The sequence below is a fragment of the Phaseolus vulgaris genome, chromosome 1, assembly GCF_000499845.2.
Source record: "Phaseolus vulgaris cultivar G19833 chromosome 1, P. vulgaris v2.0, whole genome shotgun sequence".
Taxonomy (NCBI): domain Eukaryota; kingdom Viridiplantae; phylum Streptophyta; class Magnoliopsida; order Fabales; family Fabaceae; genus Phaseolus; species Phaseolus vulgaris.
The window spans coordinates 34,202,733-34,218,048 of NC_023759.2; the positions used below are offsets into that span (position 1 = coordinate 34,202,733).

A 15,316-nucleotide genomic window follows, 5' to 3' on the forward strand; every position below is an offset into this window, starting at 1 on the left:
ATGATATCATATCATACAGACTAAAACTATTACAATAAATCTTGCTGCAATAATTTCATTATTTTATTTTTATGTCTTTACAAAATTATTTCTTTATTCAACTAAATTAAGATTGAATTCTGACTTTTTACATTTCTTTGTCTTTTGTAATTCTCTCTTCCCACCAAATATTAACCTTTCCAACTAAACCAAGTGGTAAACTGATTTAATATTATTTAAAAATTGAATAAACTTACACTATTTTTACCGTGACGTAAAGTTTTATGTATTTTGAAAAAAAACACAAGATCATAGTATTTGTTGATAAGATGAGATTTACAATATAAAGAAAATATAAAAATATATTTAAAACATTATTTCTTCATTTAATGGTAATAAACTATAAAGGAAAAGAAAGTCAAATTATAGAAAACCCTTTAATTATTATTATGAGAGTTTTGTTTTGTGGACAGTTGAGGGAATAAAATAAACCTCCTGATTAGGAATTTGAATTGAATGGGAAAAGGCGAAGTGGGAGCGAGAATCACGTCTATCCAGTAAGAAGGGAATCTTGGAAGATGGGTGTTCCACGCGCGCGCACAGGAGGTAACCGTGGGACCTAGCACAGAGTGCAGAAACCCAGCAGGGAGAGTGGCGCGGAGAGAGTGCGGATGCATTTGAGATGAGGTCCACAGAGGAAGAGAGGAGAGTGAGGTTTGGGAGTTGGTGGTGTGTGTGTGACTCAGACAGTTCCCGTGTGACTCAGCCTCTTCCTGACCTCTCCCTCTTCTCCCTTTTATCTTAATTCTCACTCACCCACTCCATTCCATTTCTATCCTCCACACACTCACTCTCATCACTCTCTTGCCATGGCGCTGCACTCCGTCTCTTCCGTTCCGCACCTGCTGCGCCTCTCTGAGCCATTTCCTTCCCTCCACAACGCTCATGTCCTCCTCGACCTCGCTCCTCTCCGCCGCAAACCTAAGCGCCGCACTCGCAAATTGAAAGCGTTTCCCTCGCCCTCGCCCTCCCCGCTATCTCATTCCACCGTCAAAGCTGTTCTCCATCTTGACCGCTCCTCCTCCGACAACCGTCTCCATGCTTCGCCTGTTTCCTTTTCTTCCGATTCCAAACCGCAGGTCTGCTTTTGCTTTCCTGTACCATTTTTTTATTGCTTTTCTGTTTCGTAATCTTTCATGAGATGAGAAGTTGTGGATCGGAAGATTGAACGGTGGAGGAAAACGCTGTCGGATTGTTCTACAGTCAATCGCGTCAACGTGTAGACAATATCGCGAGAGAATGAAAATCAGAAGTTAACGCATGAGAACTCTAAGGAACTTTATACAAGCTCATTTGGCTGATATGATTATTCACGATCATTTTGATTTTTGATATGAAGGTTTCTCAGTACTTTACGCTATAAGCAGGGAAGTTTCTAAAGCAAAATGGCACGGTTATTTCGTTGGCAGGAGAATGTTTTGTGTAGCGAATTTCCTAGACCTAATTGCTGTTCATTTGGAAGAGGAAAAGTGTTTTGTTGGAACTCTTGATTTCTTTTTACCTAGAGATAACTTCAGAGAACTTGGGATAAAAAGGACATTCCAAAAGTGATTCCGTCTTCATCTGGAAAGAGAATTTGTATAACCAGAAAACTGGAGGCAAGAGAACAAGTCCTCAACTGAATGTTTTTAATAGAATCCCTGTAAAAAACTCCTTAAAGCAAACAACCAAATAGACATCAATCACGAAGGCCAAGGCAAGGAATAGAGGTTTCCTTTACCCAATTAGTAACAGTCAGCTGCCAGGCTCTAGAGCTTACCACTGATGAAGTTTTTTAATTAATTAATTAATTAATTTTATATATATATTAGTATGGAATGCATTCTACATCAGGTTCCCCCGATTGCATTTGTTAGAAATGTATTGGAGATGTTAATCATATCATATATAGAATAAAAGCAAGCCACCAAGCTGAGTGTTATTTTTTAAACGTACTCTTGTTTGTTCTTTCAATTTTGTTTAAATGATGGTTTAGCAAATGTACAAAGCTGAGTGTTATTTTTTAAACGTACTCTTGTTTGTTCTTTCAATTTTGTTTAAATGATGGTTTAGCAAATGTACAGCAAAACAAGTGTCGAAGAGAGTGTCATTTCATGAATGGGTACAATTCCTTATTGACTTTGGAGGTCAAAATCAAATCCATATGCAGGATGGTAGCAATTGGTTGTACGTGAATGTACCCTTTTTTGTTTGTTTTTCAATGTGCTTTTTTGGTATTATACCCTTGGTTGGAAACCACATTGGACCACAGGTCTACAAATAATCTTAGTCGAGTTGGCTTGATCCATTTAAGAGTAAAAACCTCTCCCAATACATATTTTGTCCATTCACAAGATACAACCAAGATCCTTATCCTTACCCACATGAACCAACATTTGTTGTCTACTTTCAATTTTGTTTAAATGCTGCTTTAGCAATGGAATCTGGTTTAAGTGTGAATATGGTTTAACTATTCTATGAAAAACGTTATAAATTCTAAATAAACTTAAATATAGAATGTGTGTTACATCTTTTTCTTGTTGTATTTCAGTTTTTAATTTGCAGTTTGATTTGCAATTAATTTAAAGGGTGACTCTGGCCTGATGCATAGAATTCCAACAATTGTGGAGTCAGATTTATTTTAGAACATAATTTTTCAAATGCTTTGCTAATCAACTTTTAAATATTTTGTAATGTGATCTACACGATAACATGTTGAGTATCCTAGTCACTTGTTGGGCAGGTTGCAAACTTGGAGGACATATTATCAGAGAGAGGAGCCTGTGGGGTTGGATTCATTGCCAATTTGGAGAATAAGGGATCACATGAGATTGTCAAGGATGCTTTAAATGCTTTAAGTTGCATGGAACATCGTGGTGGTTGTGGAGCTGATAATGACTCCGGTGATGGTTCAGGGCTGATGAGTGCAGTTCCATGGGATCTACTTGACAATTGGGCCAACAAGCAAGGGATTGCTTCCTTTGATAAGTTGCACACTGGTGTTGGAATGGTTTTCTTACCCAAAGATGCACAACATCTCAATGAGGCGAAGAAAGGTCAATGTGTTCTTGTTTTGAATTTTTGATGATTAATTGAGGCCCAATTACGTCTTTTGATTGTGGTTTCCCTAAGAAAATTATGCTTAATTGTTTGTAAATTTTGTTGACTCCTTTTGCAAATTAATGTTGCATGATGTTCTCCCCGTTTTGTATAGCAAAAATTTTCTTATTTCTTATAGGAAAAAAAATCTAAGTTTTACATTGGTTATAGGGTATATATAACTGACAAAAACCTTAATCTTATGAGTCTATTTTGTAGGGTTGAATTGTACTAAACTCATTATGAGATGGTATCAAAGTCTATCTCATCCCTTACGGAAAGAGTTGCCTACCATATTATCCACACACCTAGGCATTGGTGTTGGATTGTGAGGAAATGTATTGGGAAAAACCCATTGACTAGAAATAGAGCTTGAAAAGATTATATAAGTAGGGGACCTCATCTTATAAGTTGGTTTGTGAGATTGATTCATATTCAAACTCATATTATAAGATTTCTCATTGATTGAGCATACTATTCTCTAGTTTGCTTAGTCATTGATGACATGTCATACAAGTTTATTGTTAAAGATATGTTGAAAGTCAAAATGACAATCAATCTTCAATATGCTTCGTCCTTTCAAATCATATCTTTTAACACTCCCCTTCAAGTTGGAACTTATGTATCATATGAATCAAGCTTGTTAAAAGTGGTCAGAGAGTAGAACTACTACTTAAAACAAAAATGGTTACATGACATAGCAATTGTTGGAAAGTGAAAAATGCTCAAAGGCCATGACAATTGTCAGGAAGCAAGAATGATCAAAGAACATTGATATTTCTTAGGCGTGATTTTCTCTTTTTTAAATGTAACAATTAATCTTTAATTTTGTATTTTCAAATCATATCTTTTACACCTATGAACCACAAGCTTTGTAGAACTTGTAGTTGAAGCATGTTTCAATTAAGACACTGAATAAAACAAATGAGAAGAGTACATACATTGTAAAATCTTTGTTGTTGCATCATAATTTGTGTAGTACAGCGTATGCTGTTTGATATCACTTTACTTTGTGTATCTTTGTATTTCCGTATCATTACTGTATTGAAGAGAAGCTGACCTTATATAGGAGCTTTATTTCCATTGTTAAACATGTAATTGTTTTAAATCTTATGTTTATCATGTGTGGTGCTTTGTAGAGCCCTTTGCTATGGAATTTTAGTATGGATTCCTCAAAAGTATAAATCATGAAATCAGTCATAACCTTAGTTTAATCAAAACCATTTCAAATGATGAAACTCTCAACATCATACTTAAATTCCAACCATATACGCCAAATAACTGGAAGCTGAGAGCTAAAAGCTTTTTGTTGTCCGTGGAAGTCTATATCCTTTGAAATTAGTGAACAAGAGCTTCTGAATATCCTTGAGACAAACCCAATATTAATTGAAAATGTGTAAGTCTCTCCAGAGAATGGAAGCTTCTTAACAACGGAAAGCCCTTGAGATTAGCAATATTTGCACCTGTACCCTGCTTATTTTAGAACTAAAGCCCACCTGCCTAGCACCTTACTTTGTTACTTTTAACAATAAGGGACCAATGTCTAATTTTTAAAAGTAAAGGGTTTTACTCTATTGGAGATCCCTCATCGATTAAAGATATGACTAAATTATAATATATAATCTCATATTGTAAGTTGGTTTTGTGAGGTTGAATTAAACTTAAAATCCACTTTCTAGTATTTGAAACCTATCCAAGCAAGATTTGTTGAGCCGATCATGCCACTCTCTATTGGACCACCTAAAAATACCTATTCCAAGTTTGAAATGTCTAGTTCTTGGCGTGAGGGGATGTGTTGGAAATCCCACATCAACTAAAGATATTACCAAATTATAATATATAATATATAATTGGGTGTAAATATCAACCTATAAGTTAGTTTTGTAATGTTGAAGTAAACTTAAAGTCTGTTTTCTAAGATGGTATCAAAGTCCATTCTAGCAAGGTTTGTTGGACCTATTGTGTCACCTGTTATTAGGCTAGTTATTATGCCACTATCGAATCACTCACAAATATTTAGTCTCATGTTAGAGATGTCTTGTTCTTGTTATGAGAGTGTGTTGGAAATCCTACATTAACGAGATATATGACCAAATTATACATCTAGTAAGCCAATTTTGTGAGGTTGAGTGAAACAGTGAAAATCTGAAAATAAGATTTCTAATAAAATAAAATATACCAAAAGTTTTTACAATAGGCCCATTATGCAAGTGTATAGTTGGAAAGGAAAAAGAGGGCAACAAAATGATAATGAGCCTTGATATAAAGGCCTGCAAGTGTATGAAAGTAGAAATAAAAAGGTTGAACAAAGAAGAATTGGTTGGGGGAGGGGTACAAAGGGAAATCATGTTTATTGCTCAAGTGTGATATTCTCTTTGCCCAATTATTCATTGCTTTAGCCCATGACTGCTTCTTTATAGAATAGGCAACACATATGAGCATAATAAAATTCTAAGTAATAAAAAGTTGAGTTGAAAGGGTAAATGTTTTAGAAAACGATGTGGGGAAATGCTCTTTCCCGTATATATATTGAAGGCTATATACAAATCATGTCATGAACAGTTTTGATGGAGTAAGCATATATTTGCAGACATGCTAAGGTTTGTTAACCTCTCATTTAGATTCAAATGTTCAAGGTGGTTAATGTTTAAGTTTAGGGATGTCTATATGAAATTTCTCCGTTTATTTTGTTTCTCTATTTTTTTAATTCTGAGGACTTTTACTACCCTTCATTCTTATTACTAGTTACTCTTTGAAGAAAAAGAAGCTTGTACATGACCATGCAAACATGCTTTGGCAACACTAGTGGTGTATCTTGTCTTCATAAATACGTTGTGTGCATGATAAATGGTCAATTGTGTTATATTAGTTTACATTCTCTTGAATGGGCCAATGTGAGTTTTTCACTCTAATACCATGTTTATGTTCTGACATGTATTTTAATTTTTTGTTTAGTTATCGTAAATACTTTTCAGCAAGAAGGTCTTGAGGTTCTTGGTTGGAGGCCTGTTCCTGTAAATACTTCTGTTGTAGGTTATTATGCAAAGGAGACCATGCCCAATATACAGCAGGTATTTGTTAAGATTGTGAAAGAAGAAAATGTTGATGACATTGAACGAGAACTGTACATCTGTCGGAAATTGATTGAAAAAGCAGTAAGCTCAGAAAGTTGGGGAAATGAGCTTTATTTCTGTTCTTTATCCAATCAAACCATAGTTTACAAAGGGATGCTTCGCTCAGAAGTGCTGGGGTTATTTTATTCCGATCTTCAAAATGATCTTTACAAGTCCCCTTTTGCCATTTATCATCGAAGGTACAGCACAAATACTAGTCCCAGATGGCCTCTTGCACAACCAATGAGGCTTCTTGGTCATAATGGAGAAATCAACACCATACAGGTTGAGTTTTAATGGCATTTAAAAGGGCTATAAATTTTTTCTTTTGATTGATTTATGAAATTTCCACATATTTTGCGCAGGGGAACTTGAATTGGATGCAATCACGAGAACCATCATTGAAGTCACCTGTATGGAGAGGTCGTGAAAATGAAATTCGTCCTTATGGAAATCCTAAGGCATCAGACTCAGCAAATCTTGACAGTACTGCAGAGGTATGTCAATAATGGAATATAAAATTATTAATCCCTTCTGCTTGAGGATCTCGATAATAATGATTCATTTTGGAATTTATTGTTGAAAAATTTAAAATATATGATCCTTTTACACTTATGGTTCCTATACTTGTAATGCTATCTTTTATTTCAAATTATTTTTCATAATCCAATTTTTAAAATTTCAATATATCAAAGTTATATTTATATCTTGATATGAATGGTCTACTATGGTTCAGTTATTGATAAGAAGTGGAAGAAGTCCTGAGGAAGCCATGATGATTCTTGTTCCAGAGGCTTATAAAAATCATCCAACTCTGACAATCAAATATCCTGAGGTATTTGTTTTATGTAGCTGACGTGTTAAATCTCATGGTTGTGAATCCTGGCTTGTTATTGCATGTTCTGTCAACTTTATTTTTCCAAATAAGAAAAGCAAGTTCTGTCAGTTTTTCATTTACTGTAAATCATAGTTTCTATTATTGCTTTTTGTTTCTCAAATAATACAAAAATCTGCAGAGAGATGCATGATTGAAGAACAATTTTGGTTGCTTGAAATTTATTACTATTTATTTATAATGTGAGTTATTAATGGAAATACAAAATTTAAGGAAGTTTTATATATTTGGATAAAATGTGTTTTAGCAATTTTTGGTCAAAATTGGTCTTAATTCCTATATTTTAGAAATGGAGATTTCAGTTTTTGTATCTTTGATAGTTGATAAATTTTGTCCCTCTGTATTGTTCTTAGGAAGTATACTTTGGTGAGGGACAGAATTCATCAATTATAAAAAATATAAGGACCAAACTCATTGTTTTAATGTATAGGGATTAAAACTAAGTTTTTACTGAAAATTGAGGGACCTAAATCATACTTTTTCTCTATAGCTTTTGTTCTGTATGCTGACAATCTAAATAGGGTTGAAACCCACTTAATATTTGGCAAGGTTTTGATTTTATGACTCCCAATTTGTGTTGTGCTGTATCTTGTCTCTTTTCAGTTCTCGGTATGATCCCATTAAGTTTTGATGAGATAGAAAGAAAGGGAGAAGTAATTGTAGACAGTTAGAATTAAAACAGTGATGTGGTTAGTTAGAGGGAATCATTTACTGGGGATTGATTGAGAGGAAATGATTCATTAAATGAATTAGAGTAATTGAATGAAAGGGGTAATCCTTTGTGAAAAGAAAACCCTTGGAGAGGAGTTCCATCTCCCGATCTCAGTTGTTGAATAAAATTATTCATTTCCTTTGTTTCTATCAATTTCTCATTTCTCTTTTTCTGTATTCATAACTAACAACCTTGATTTTTTCTTTATTAAAAATCTGAATATCTTGATTTTTCAAATGATCAACATTTGAAGTAAAGGACAAGTTATGAAAGTAAAACCAAAGTTAAATAAAATTTACCTACCCATTATGATGTAAATTCATAACTGAATCTAAGAAGTAAAAAGGACTTAGTAACTATTAGAATGACTTATCTAGAGTGTTTTTGGCCCTTGTCCCCTTAAGATGAATGCTTTCAGTTCTTATTCCTCATGCCTGCTCTTAAAAGTGCAGTCTGTCATGTTTGTTGCATCTTATCTTTTATTTCTTACAATCTTTTGAACCAATTATTTTCAAATTCTGCATGGAAGTGTCCTTACTGTTGCTTTTACTTCTTAGGCGATTGACTTCTATGACTACTACAAGGGTCAGATGGAAGCTTGGGATGGACCAGCCTTGCTTTTGTTCAGGTATGAATGCTTAAAAAATAATCCATGGGAACATGGTTGCGTTGTTCGTCTATCACTGTATCCTATTCATATCAAGTGACGGAAAAAAATTCAGTAGCACTAGTCTGCAAGGTGTGGTTACTAGAAACTGATAGCAAAACCAGAATTTAATGGTCCTAATCCATGTAACATATAAGCTTTGTGAAGGGGAGAAGGGTTAGGTGTCCCAGAAAAACTTTGCTATGTGATTATTGTTTTACTCTCATGTAGCAACTCTTCTTTAATGAACTAAATTTTCTTGATTACATATTGTTTTGTAATGTGATTCTTGATTGATTTTAATGGTTATTGGCTATAGTAGTGTTTAATGGGGTATCCAGTGTGAATATAATGTAGTAGTTAGGAAAAAAAATTATTCTTTGGATCTTTTTGTCATGCCATTTTTACATCATGTTAATATTTACCATTGTTTCTGCTTTTTTTAGAGAAAATCACTGTAGATCTGAATTTAATTATGGGCCGCTCATTTTCCTTGACAAACAGTTTTTCCATTGCTTAGTAAATTTACTTGTAGGACATAGGTATAAATAATACTTTTAGTTTTAATTTAACCAGAAGTTATCATTTTGTGGTGATTGCTGGTAATCCAATTGTTGTGTCACAGTGATGGGAAAACAGTTGGTGCATGCCTTGATCGAAATGGACTTAGACCTGCAAGGTATTGGCGAACATCAGACAATATGGTCTATGTTGCCTCTGAGGTGAAGTTCTGAACTTTTATCTCCTCTAATTAATATAATGTAGTAAGATCATGCTGTTCAGATGACAGTTTTACTCTATTTTCTAAATTTAGAAATTTTAGGTGAAGATATCTTTTGGCTCCATTTGAACTTGGAAAAGCAAAGATTTGTTCAACTTCATCTTACTAAATCTTCTATTATCTCACCTTGTGTCATTTTCTTTGGTGCATTAAAATTAAACTGTTATGTGCCTTTTGCTGGTGGCTTTCCAATTAATACCACATTAAGTATTTAGATTAAACAAAGATGAACAGTATTTCAGATATTAGTATCTGACCTTTCTTCTATTCTTTTGTTCGTGCACATGATCTTGCTTTGCCTCTGATGTTTTTACTTTATTGTATGACTCTTACTTAAGGATAATGATAAATATAAAACAATTTGGTCTGTTTAAAACATTTATTTGAAAATTGGCATATCCTGAACTTATGTGCAGTATGACAATCGCAGTTCTGAAGCCATAAGTTCAGTTTCATGACTTTCAATTATTGTATTTAAGATATTTTACATTGTGTCATTCATTTTTAGGTTGGTGTTGTGCCAGTGGATGAATCAAAGGTTATCTTGAAAGGCCGCTTAGGTCCAGGCATGATGATAACGGTTGATTTACCTGGTGGTCAGGTTTGTACTGCAGTGTTTTCTTATTTTACCTGAACTTGTTATGTTTTCTTCTGTTATCTGCTTGTTCTTGCATTATTAATATTGATTTAAATATTTTTCGAACTTAGAAATTTTCTTTTATTTGCTGCAATGTTCCGAGTTCCCTAGTGATATAAAGTCATTAATTGAACATTTTCTATTGATTATGAAATTTTGTTTATGAACCTAAATTTTCTTCTTATTCGATTGAATTTAGAGGGTCAGAGCTTAGAGAGAAAGAGAGAACTTGAAATGAAAACACTTATTCAAGAGAAATAGTTTACTCGTTCTGCATATCATTCATGTGAGATACACAGAGACACACTCTTACAGTGGGGTCTATTTCCTAGGCCATTATTTAGATACATTTTATCACGGGATACATGAACATACTGTTTCCTAACTAAGTGCATCAACTATTATTTTTTCCAGCATATTTGACAAAAATCCTCGGGGTTTGTAGCCCTATAGAAGAATAGGGAAAATATAGTGAAGAATATACTTATTAATAGCATCCCAACCTTGGGATGCTATAGGATGCAAAGAACAGAGCTGTTTTTTTGGCAACCCTTGCAGCTAACTATGTATGTATGTATGTATATAACTATAACTATAACCAACTCTAAAGTTAGTTATAATCTCAATTGTTGATTTTATAATTGGTGGCTTAGTTAAGTCCCCAATCCACCTTCTTTCTCTTTTTGCATGCACTTTGTTCTGTCAATTGTTTGCATATCCTCTATTCCTTTAGTTCTAATGGAAGTCTTCGGAAAGGTTTGTGTCCTTCATCTGCCTTTATTCTGTTTCATTCTTTATTTTGTGTGTGTCATAGGTCCTCATTCTGTTCTCCTGCTGACACCATCTGTTCAATATGAATGTTCTGTCTGATGTTTTCCTCCCAAATTTCATTGGATTGGACATCCTAATAGAGTTGTAGCATTCTACTTGGATGCTTACACTTAATTTCTTGATATCTGTTCAATGGTTAAGACTACATCATATGAGATTCAGTCGTATAAGAGATTTAAGAATTTCCTGTCAAAGCAAATGAATTAAAGTTTTACAAGTTTTCAAGAAATTCCATGTGAGTGTATCTTCTGTTTGACAATGTTATTGGTTGGTTACGTTGTTACAACTGTCAGTGTCTGTTCTGTTTTAGTGAAACTGTTTGTGAGACAGTTACCATAGTTTGTTTCGTATATTGTTAGTATAGCTGTTTTGGTTAGTTATAATATTAATAACTAACTTGTCTTGTAACTGAGCTTTGCTATATAGAGTTTTAGTATTCTTTTTGTATCTTTGAACTTTACACAATAAAATCATTGTATCAGGGTTTTCTATCATTCTACCCATAAAAAATTCACTAAGATCATTTTGTAATACTGTTATATAGCTAATTGATTAATAAAATCCATTTATAGTTTTACCTCAATTATGATAAAGTAATAATATATGGGGTGGAGGGTCATGGTCTGAATTTGAAATTGTGGTTGCCCATCCCTGTGTTCTTATAGTAATATTTTTAAATAGTTAATGTTTTGTTTGCTGTAAAAAGTAGTATATACTTTTGTGGCGTTATTTTACATTCCAAATGTTTTTTGTGGTAGGTCTATGAGAATATGGAGGTTAAAAAACGAGTAGCCTTATCAAAACCATATGGGAACTGGGTCAAGGAAAATTTGCGGTCTTTGAAGCCTGGGAACTTCCTTTCAACCTCTGTGATGGACAATGAGGCAGTATTAAGAAACCAACAGTGAGAGTTCTGTGCAGATATTACGTTTTTTATCCTTGATGACAAAATGTCTGTTTTTAAGTGTTTCTATTTATATATCCTATCAAATCCATTGCTTTACACACTGCTATTGCTAAGCATTCTATGTGATGAGGTTCTCTATTTTTCTTACTCTTTATGAGGGTCATGAATTGTGATTTAAACTCTTAGAATTTGGGCTTAGAGCTAAACAAACCTCACAATTGATCTGTAGGGTGAGGACCATTTGGGTTTTATGTAAGGTGACTGTAATTAAGGAATCTTTCCCTAGATAAACAATAAAATAAATTCCTTTTGGAGTGAAATATTCTTCCCTAGATATGATAGTTGAAACCTGGGGTGTCAGCCTAGCTGAGATGTCAGGTTTCATTGTGATGCCTAACATGAGTTTTATAAAAAAAAGAAATACTCTTCCCTAGGATGTAGGAAAAATGATCTTTATGTGTAAAATTTTATTTTTCAAGATTGAGAACTTGAACCCAAAGCAGCAGTCTTGGTGATGGATGTAAGAGTTGAGAATAGATTTGGGAGGAAATATGAAGATAGTATTTGAAGGATCAACTGGTGTCCAGTAAAGGCTGAAAACAGGAGTCTTCAGCGAAGAGTTATGGAGGAATGGTGTGGGAAAGCCTTAGGAAGTTCTTATACATGTGACAATATGGCCAAAGAGATCCAGGAAGGTGGCTAAAGAGACTCTTGATGGTGGTATGTAGGTGTGCTAGATAAAGTCCAGGTCAAAAGAAATTGTCATGAGGCATTGTCTTTGTGTACAAATGCAAAATATTGGGGGAAATGTAGTAGCTAAGATAGATGAATCCTTGGGCACCAGAGATGTGAGGGGTAATTGTAGGCTTGCTTAATGCAGGGAAAGAAAGGAGACTTGGCTGAAGTTTTGATGCAGTAAGGATGCAGAAGGTAAAGTCTGGGTAATAGAAGAAGTATTAGAGATGCCAAACGGAAAAGTAGTTGAATCAAATAACATAGCCATTGAGGTATGGAAGGATTTGGGTGAGAAAGGTATTAGTTTGCTTTGCTCAAAGTTAGATTACGGAATTGTGGTTGAAGAAAATGTTGGAAGAGTGGAGCAGTGTTCTTTATCTCTATTTATAAGAACAAGGTATATATTACAAAATTGCTCAAATTATATGGGGATAAAGTTCATGAATTATACTTTTGAATGAGACAATTTAATCTATAAGATAGTGGGCTCACATTGCGAGAAGTCCCTTCTCTAGCAGCTGAGTGTGAAATGTTTAAGCATTTCAACATTCCTAACTTAAAAAGGAAAATTTAGGAAACATACTTTGCCAGTAGTTACACAGTTTTAAGTATTTGGTGCCCATTATACAGAACGATTTAGAAATAGAAGTGGATGGGTGGAATGGAGGGGTGCTTTGGGAGCTATCTGTGGCAAAAAGGTGTATTTCTCAAGTTTAGAAGAAAAATTTATTGCATTTTGTAAGACTACCAATGTTGTATGGAACTGAATGTTGGGTGATGAAAAGCCATAAAGAGAAGAAACTTAATGATGCAAACATGAGAATGTTGCTTTTGTTGAGTGCGTATACTGGACAAAACATAATTAGGAATGAATGAAATGGAGAAAAAAATAGGGGTAGCACGTTTGGTAGAAAAGATGGTAGAAATCCGCCTTAGGTTGTTTACACCTGTGTACAGAAGACTTATAAAATACCTAGTGGGTAGAGTAGATCAAAATGCTGGCAGTCCCTTCTCTAGCAGCAGAGGGAGACTGAGAAAACCTGTAAGTGAAACTGTTAAGAATGATTTAGAAGTCAGTAGTTTGTCTATAGACATGACTTATTGTTGATAGGACATTATGGCATTGCCTAATTCATATAGCAAACCTCTCCTAGTGGGTTTTATTGTTGTTGCTATTATCTTTTGTTTTATCAAGATCAACTTTAGTGGATTGTAGCTGGTTTCCATAAGCTAATGCTGAATGTCCTATAAGCTAATGTTCTATACCATGTTGATAAGAAAGTGTTTGCTTTTTTACTGAAGCTTAGAATACAACATCCTATATGGCTGTTACTCTTCTGATCTTTGGTACTACCACCAGGGCATTTGGCTACTCTAGTGAAGATGTCCAGATGGTGATTGAAAGTATGGCTTCTCAAGGAAAGGAGCCCACATTTTGCATGGGAGATGATATTCCACTGGCAGCATTGTCTCAGAAACCTCACATGCTTTTTGATTATTTCAAGCAACGGTTTGCACAGGTAAGCTAGAGTACTTTCCTACAATTTCTTTTAGAATTGATTTGCTCTGTTATCCTACAGTTTTGCAATGGTAGTGGAAAGCTACTTATCTCATTTGTCTTGATCATGTTTACTGTAAAATGTGTTATTGTTTGTTCACAATGTCATGGGATGTATGTCATTGCATGATACTGTTTGTCTGTATTATTCATTGTATGTCACTGCGTAGGCTCTCTGCACTTCCCTATCTATTTGTGTGTTTCTATATTTCTGGACTCAAATCACTAATGCCAGATGAGCTGAGGTAATGTATTGGAAAGCTTTCTTGCTGTCATAGATTTATACACCTGTACTGTATCTCATTTGTTCTACGTGCATTTGTTTTGAGAATGGTGTGTTCTTTTCTTTCTTTCATTAGTTTCTCGGGGGTGGGGTGTGACACATGGGAAACTGTTCCGATGAAAGGTTATTCTATTATGCATCACTTAAATCATGATAGATGATCTTGTTGAAGTGAATTATGAACTAGAAAAGCCTTTGATATGATCACTAGGATTTGGATGCCTTGATTGTTAGGAATTTAGCACAATAGGAGAGTCCAACCCAAAAAAGAATAGGCCATTAGGTGGGAGAACCTTTAGGCTTAAGTGCCACATTAAGTAGCTTATCCTACTCAATGTGGGCTCCTAATTGACATTCAGGTATAGTTTATGGAGTGGAGTATGTCTTGTGCAGCGTCAAAGAATGATGATATAGATGACATGGACAAATTTCATATGCTTTGCTGATGCAGCCTAAGGTTGGTATGGGTTGGGTAGATATTTGAGATAAAGGGTATGTGGGGGAAATCCATCTCCTTGAGAAGAAATCAGATATTGTAAGACTTTTAATCCAGTGTTGAAAACTAACACAGGAATATATCTTTTGAATATACTTTACTGAATATTGTTCAGAGAAAAGAGAAATGACTATTTGTATACTCCACACAGGAATCTTGAACTGATTGGATTTGATATTCTAAATTTATGACCTTTGACTCACTTTTGGATTACCTCTAATTAATTGGACTCCCAAATATAAAGGTGCACCTTTTAGGCTTTATTAGTTTATCAAATACATAAAACCATGTACTCTTTAGCAGTTCTAGACATAAGCACATTTAGTTGACTTGATAAAATATCAATAGCACTTAATAATTATTTTTCTGCATCATTCCTGTATCTATAGAATATCCAAATTAGTGAGTAAGGTTGACCATATTTGTTTAAAACGACAAGTCTTGCATTCTGATTTTTGTTGCTTCTGTATACTTTATTCACCTTGACTGACTAAAGAAAGATGGCACTGCTGAGATAGGGTTTAATAAGCAGATTTACAGAACCGTAGTTGGAAATTGTGTTTGATGTTGTATAGTTGATATTTGCATGTAATTTTTTTTGATAA

At 34.3% G+C, this 15,316-nt stretch overlaps 1 protein-coding gene across 2 annotated transcripts in view; it reads left to right on the top strand.

Annotated features, from left to right (window-relative positions):
• The first annotated feature begins 450 nt into the window (after positions 1 to 450).
• The window catches only part of LOC137813970 (ferredoxin-dependent glutamate synthase, chloroplastic-like), a 29,442-nt gene continuing 14,576 nt past the window's right edge, over positions 451 to 15,316 (top strand). The window contains exons 1-10 of one of the 2 annotated variants that reach the window (XM_068616477.1): positions 451 to 1,118; positions 2,762 to 3,074; positions 6,073 to 6,515; positions 6,596 to 6,727; positions 6,967 to 7,065; positions 8,395 to 8,465; positions 9,109 to 9,205; positions 9,773 to 9,865; positions 11,491 to 11,636; positions 13,735 to 13,894. In XM_068616477.1, coding sequence (XP_068472578.1) covers positions 849 to 1,118; positions 2,762 to 3,074; positions 6,073 to 6,515; positions 6,596 to 6,727; positions 6,967 to 7,065; positions 8,395 to 8,465; positions 9,109 to 9,205; positions 9,773 to 9,865; positions 11,491 to 11,636; positions 13,735 to 13,894 — 1,824 coding nt within the window. In that variant the 5' untranslated portion in view covers positions 451 to 848. Of the gene's footprint in view, positions 1,119 to 2,746; positions 3,075 to 6,072; positions 6,516 to 6,595; positions 6,728 to 6,966; positions 7,066 to 8,394; positions 8,466 to 9,108; positions 9,206 to 9,772; positions 9,866 to 11,490; positions 11,637 to 13,734; positions 13,895 to 15,316 lie in introns of both variants that reach the window. The other variant, XM_068616476.1, reaches the window with a different exon arrangement.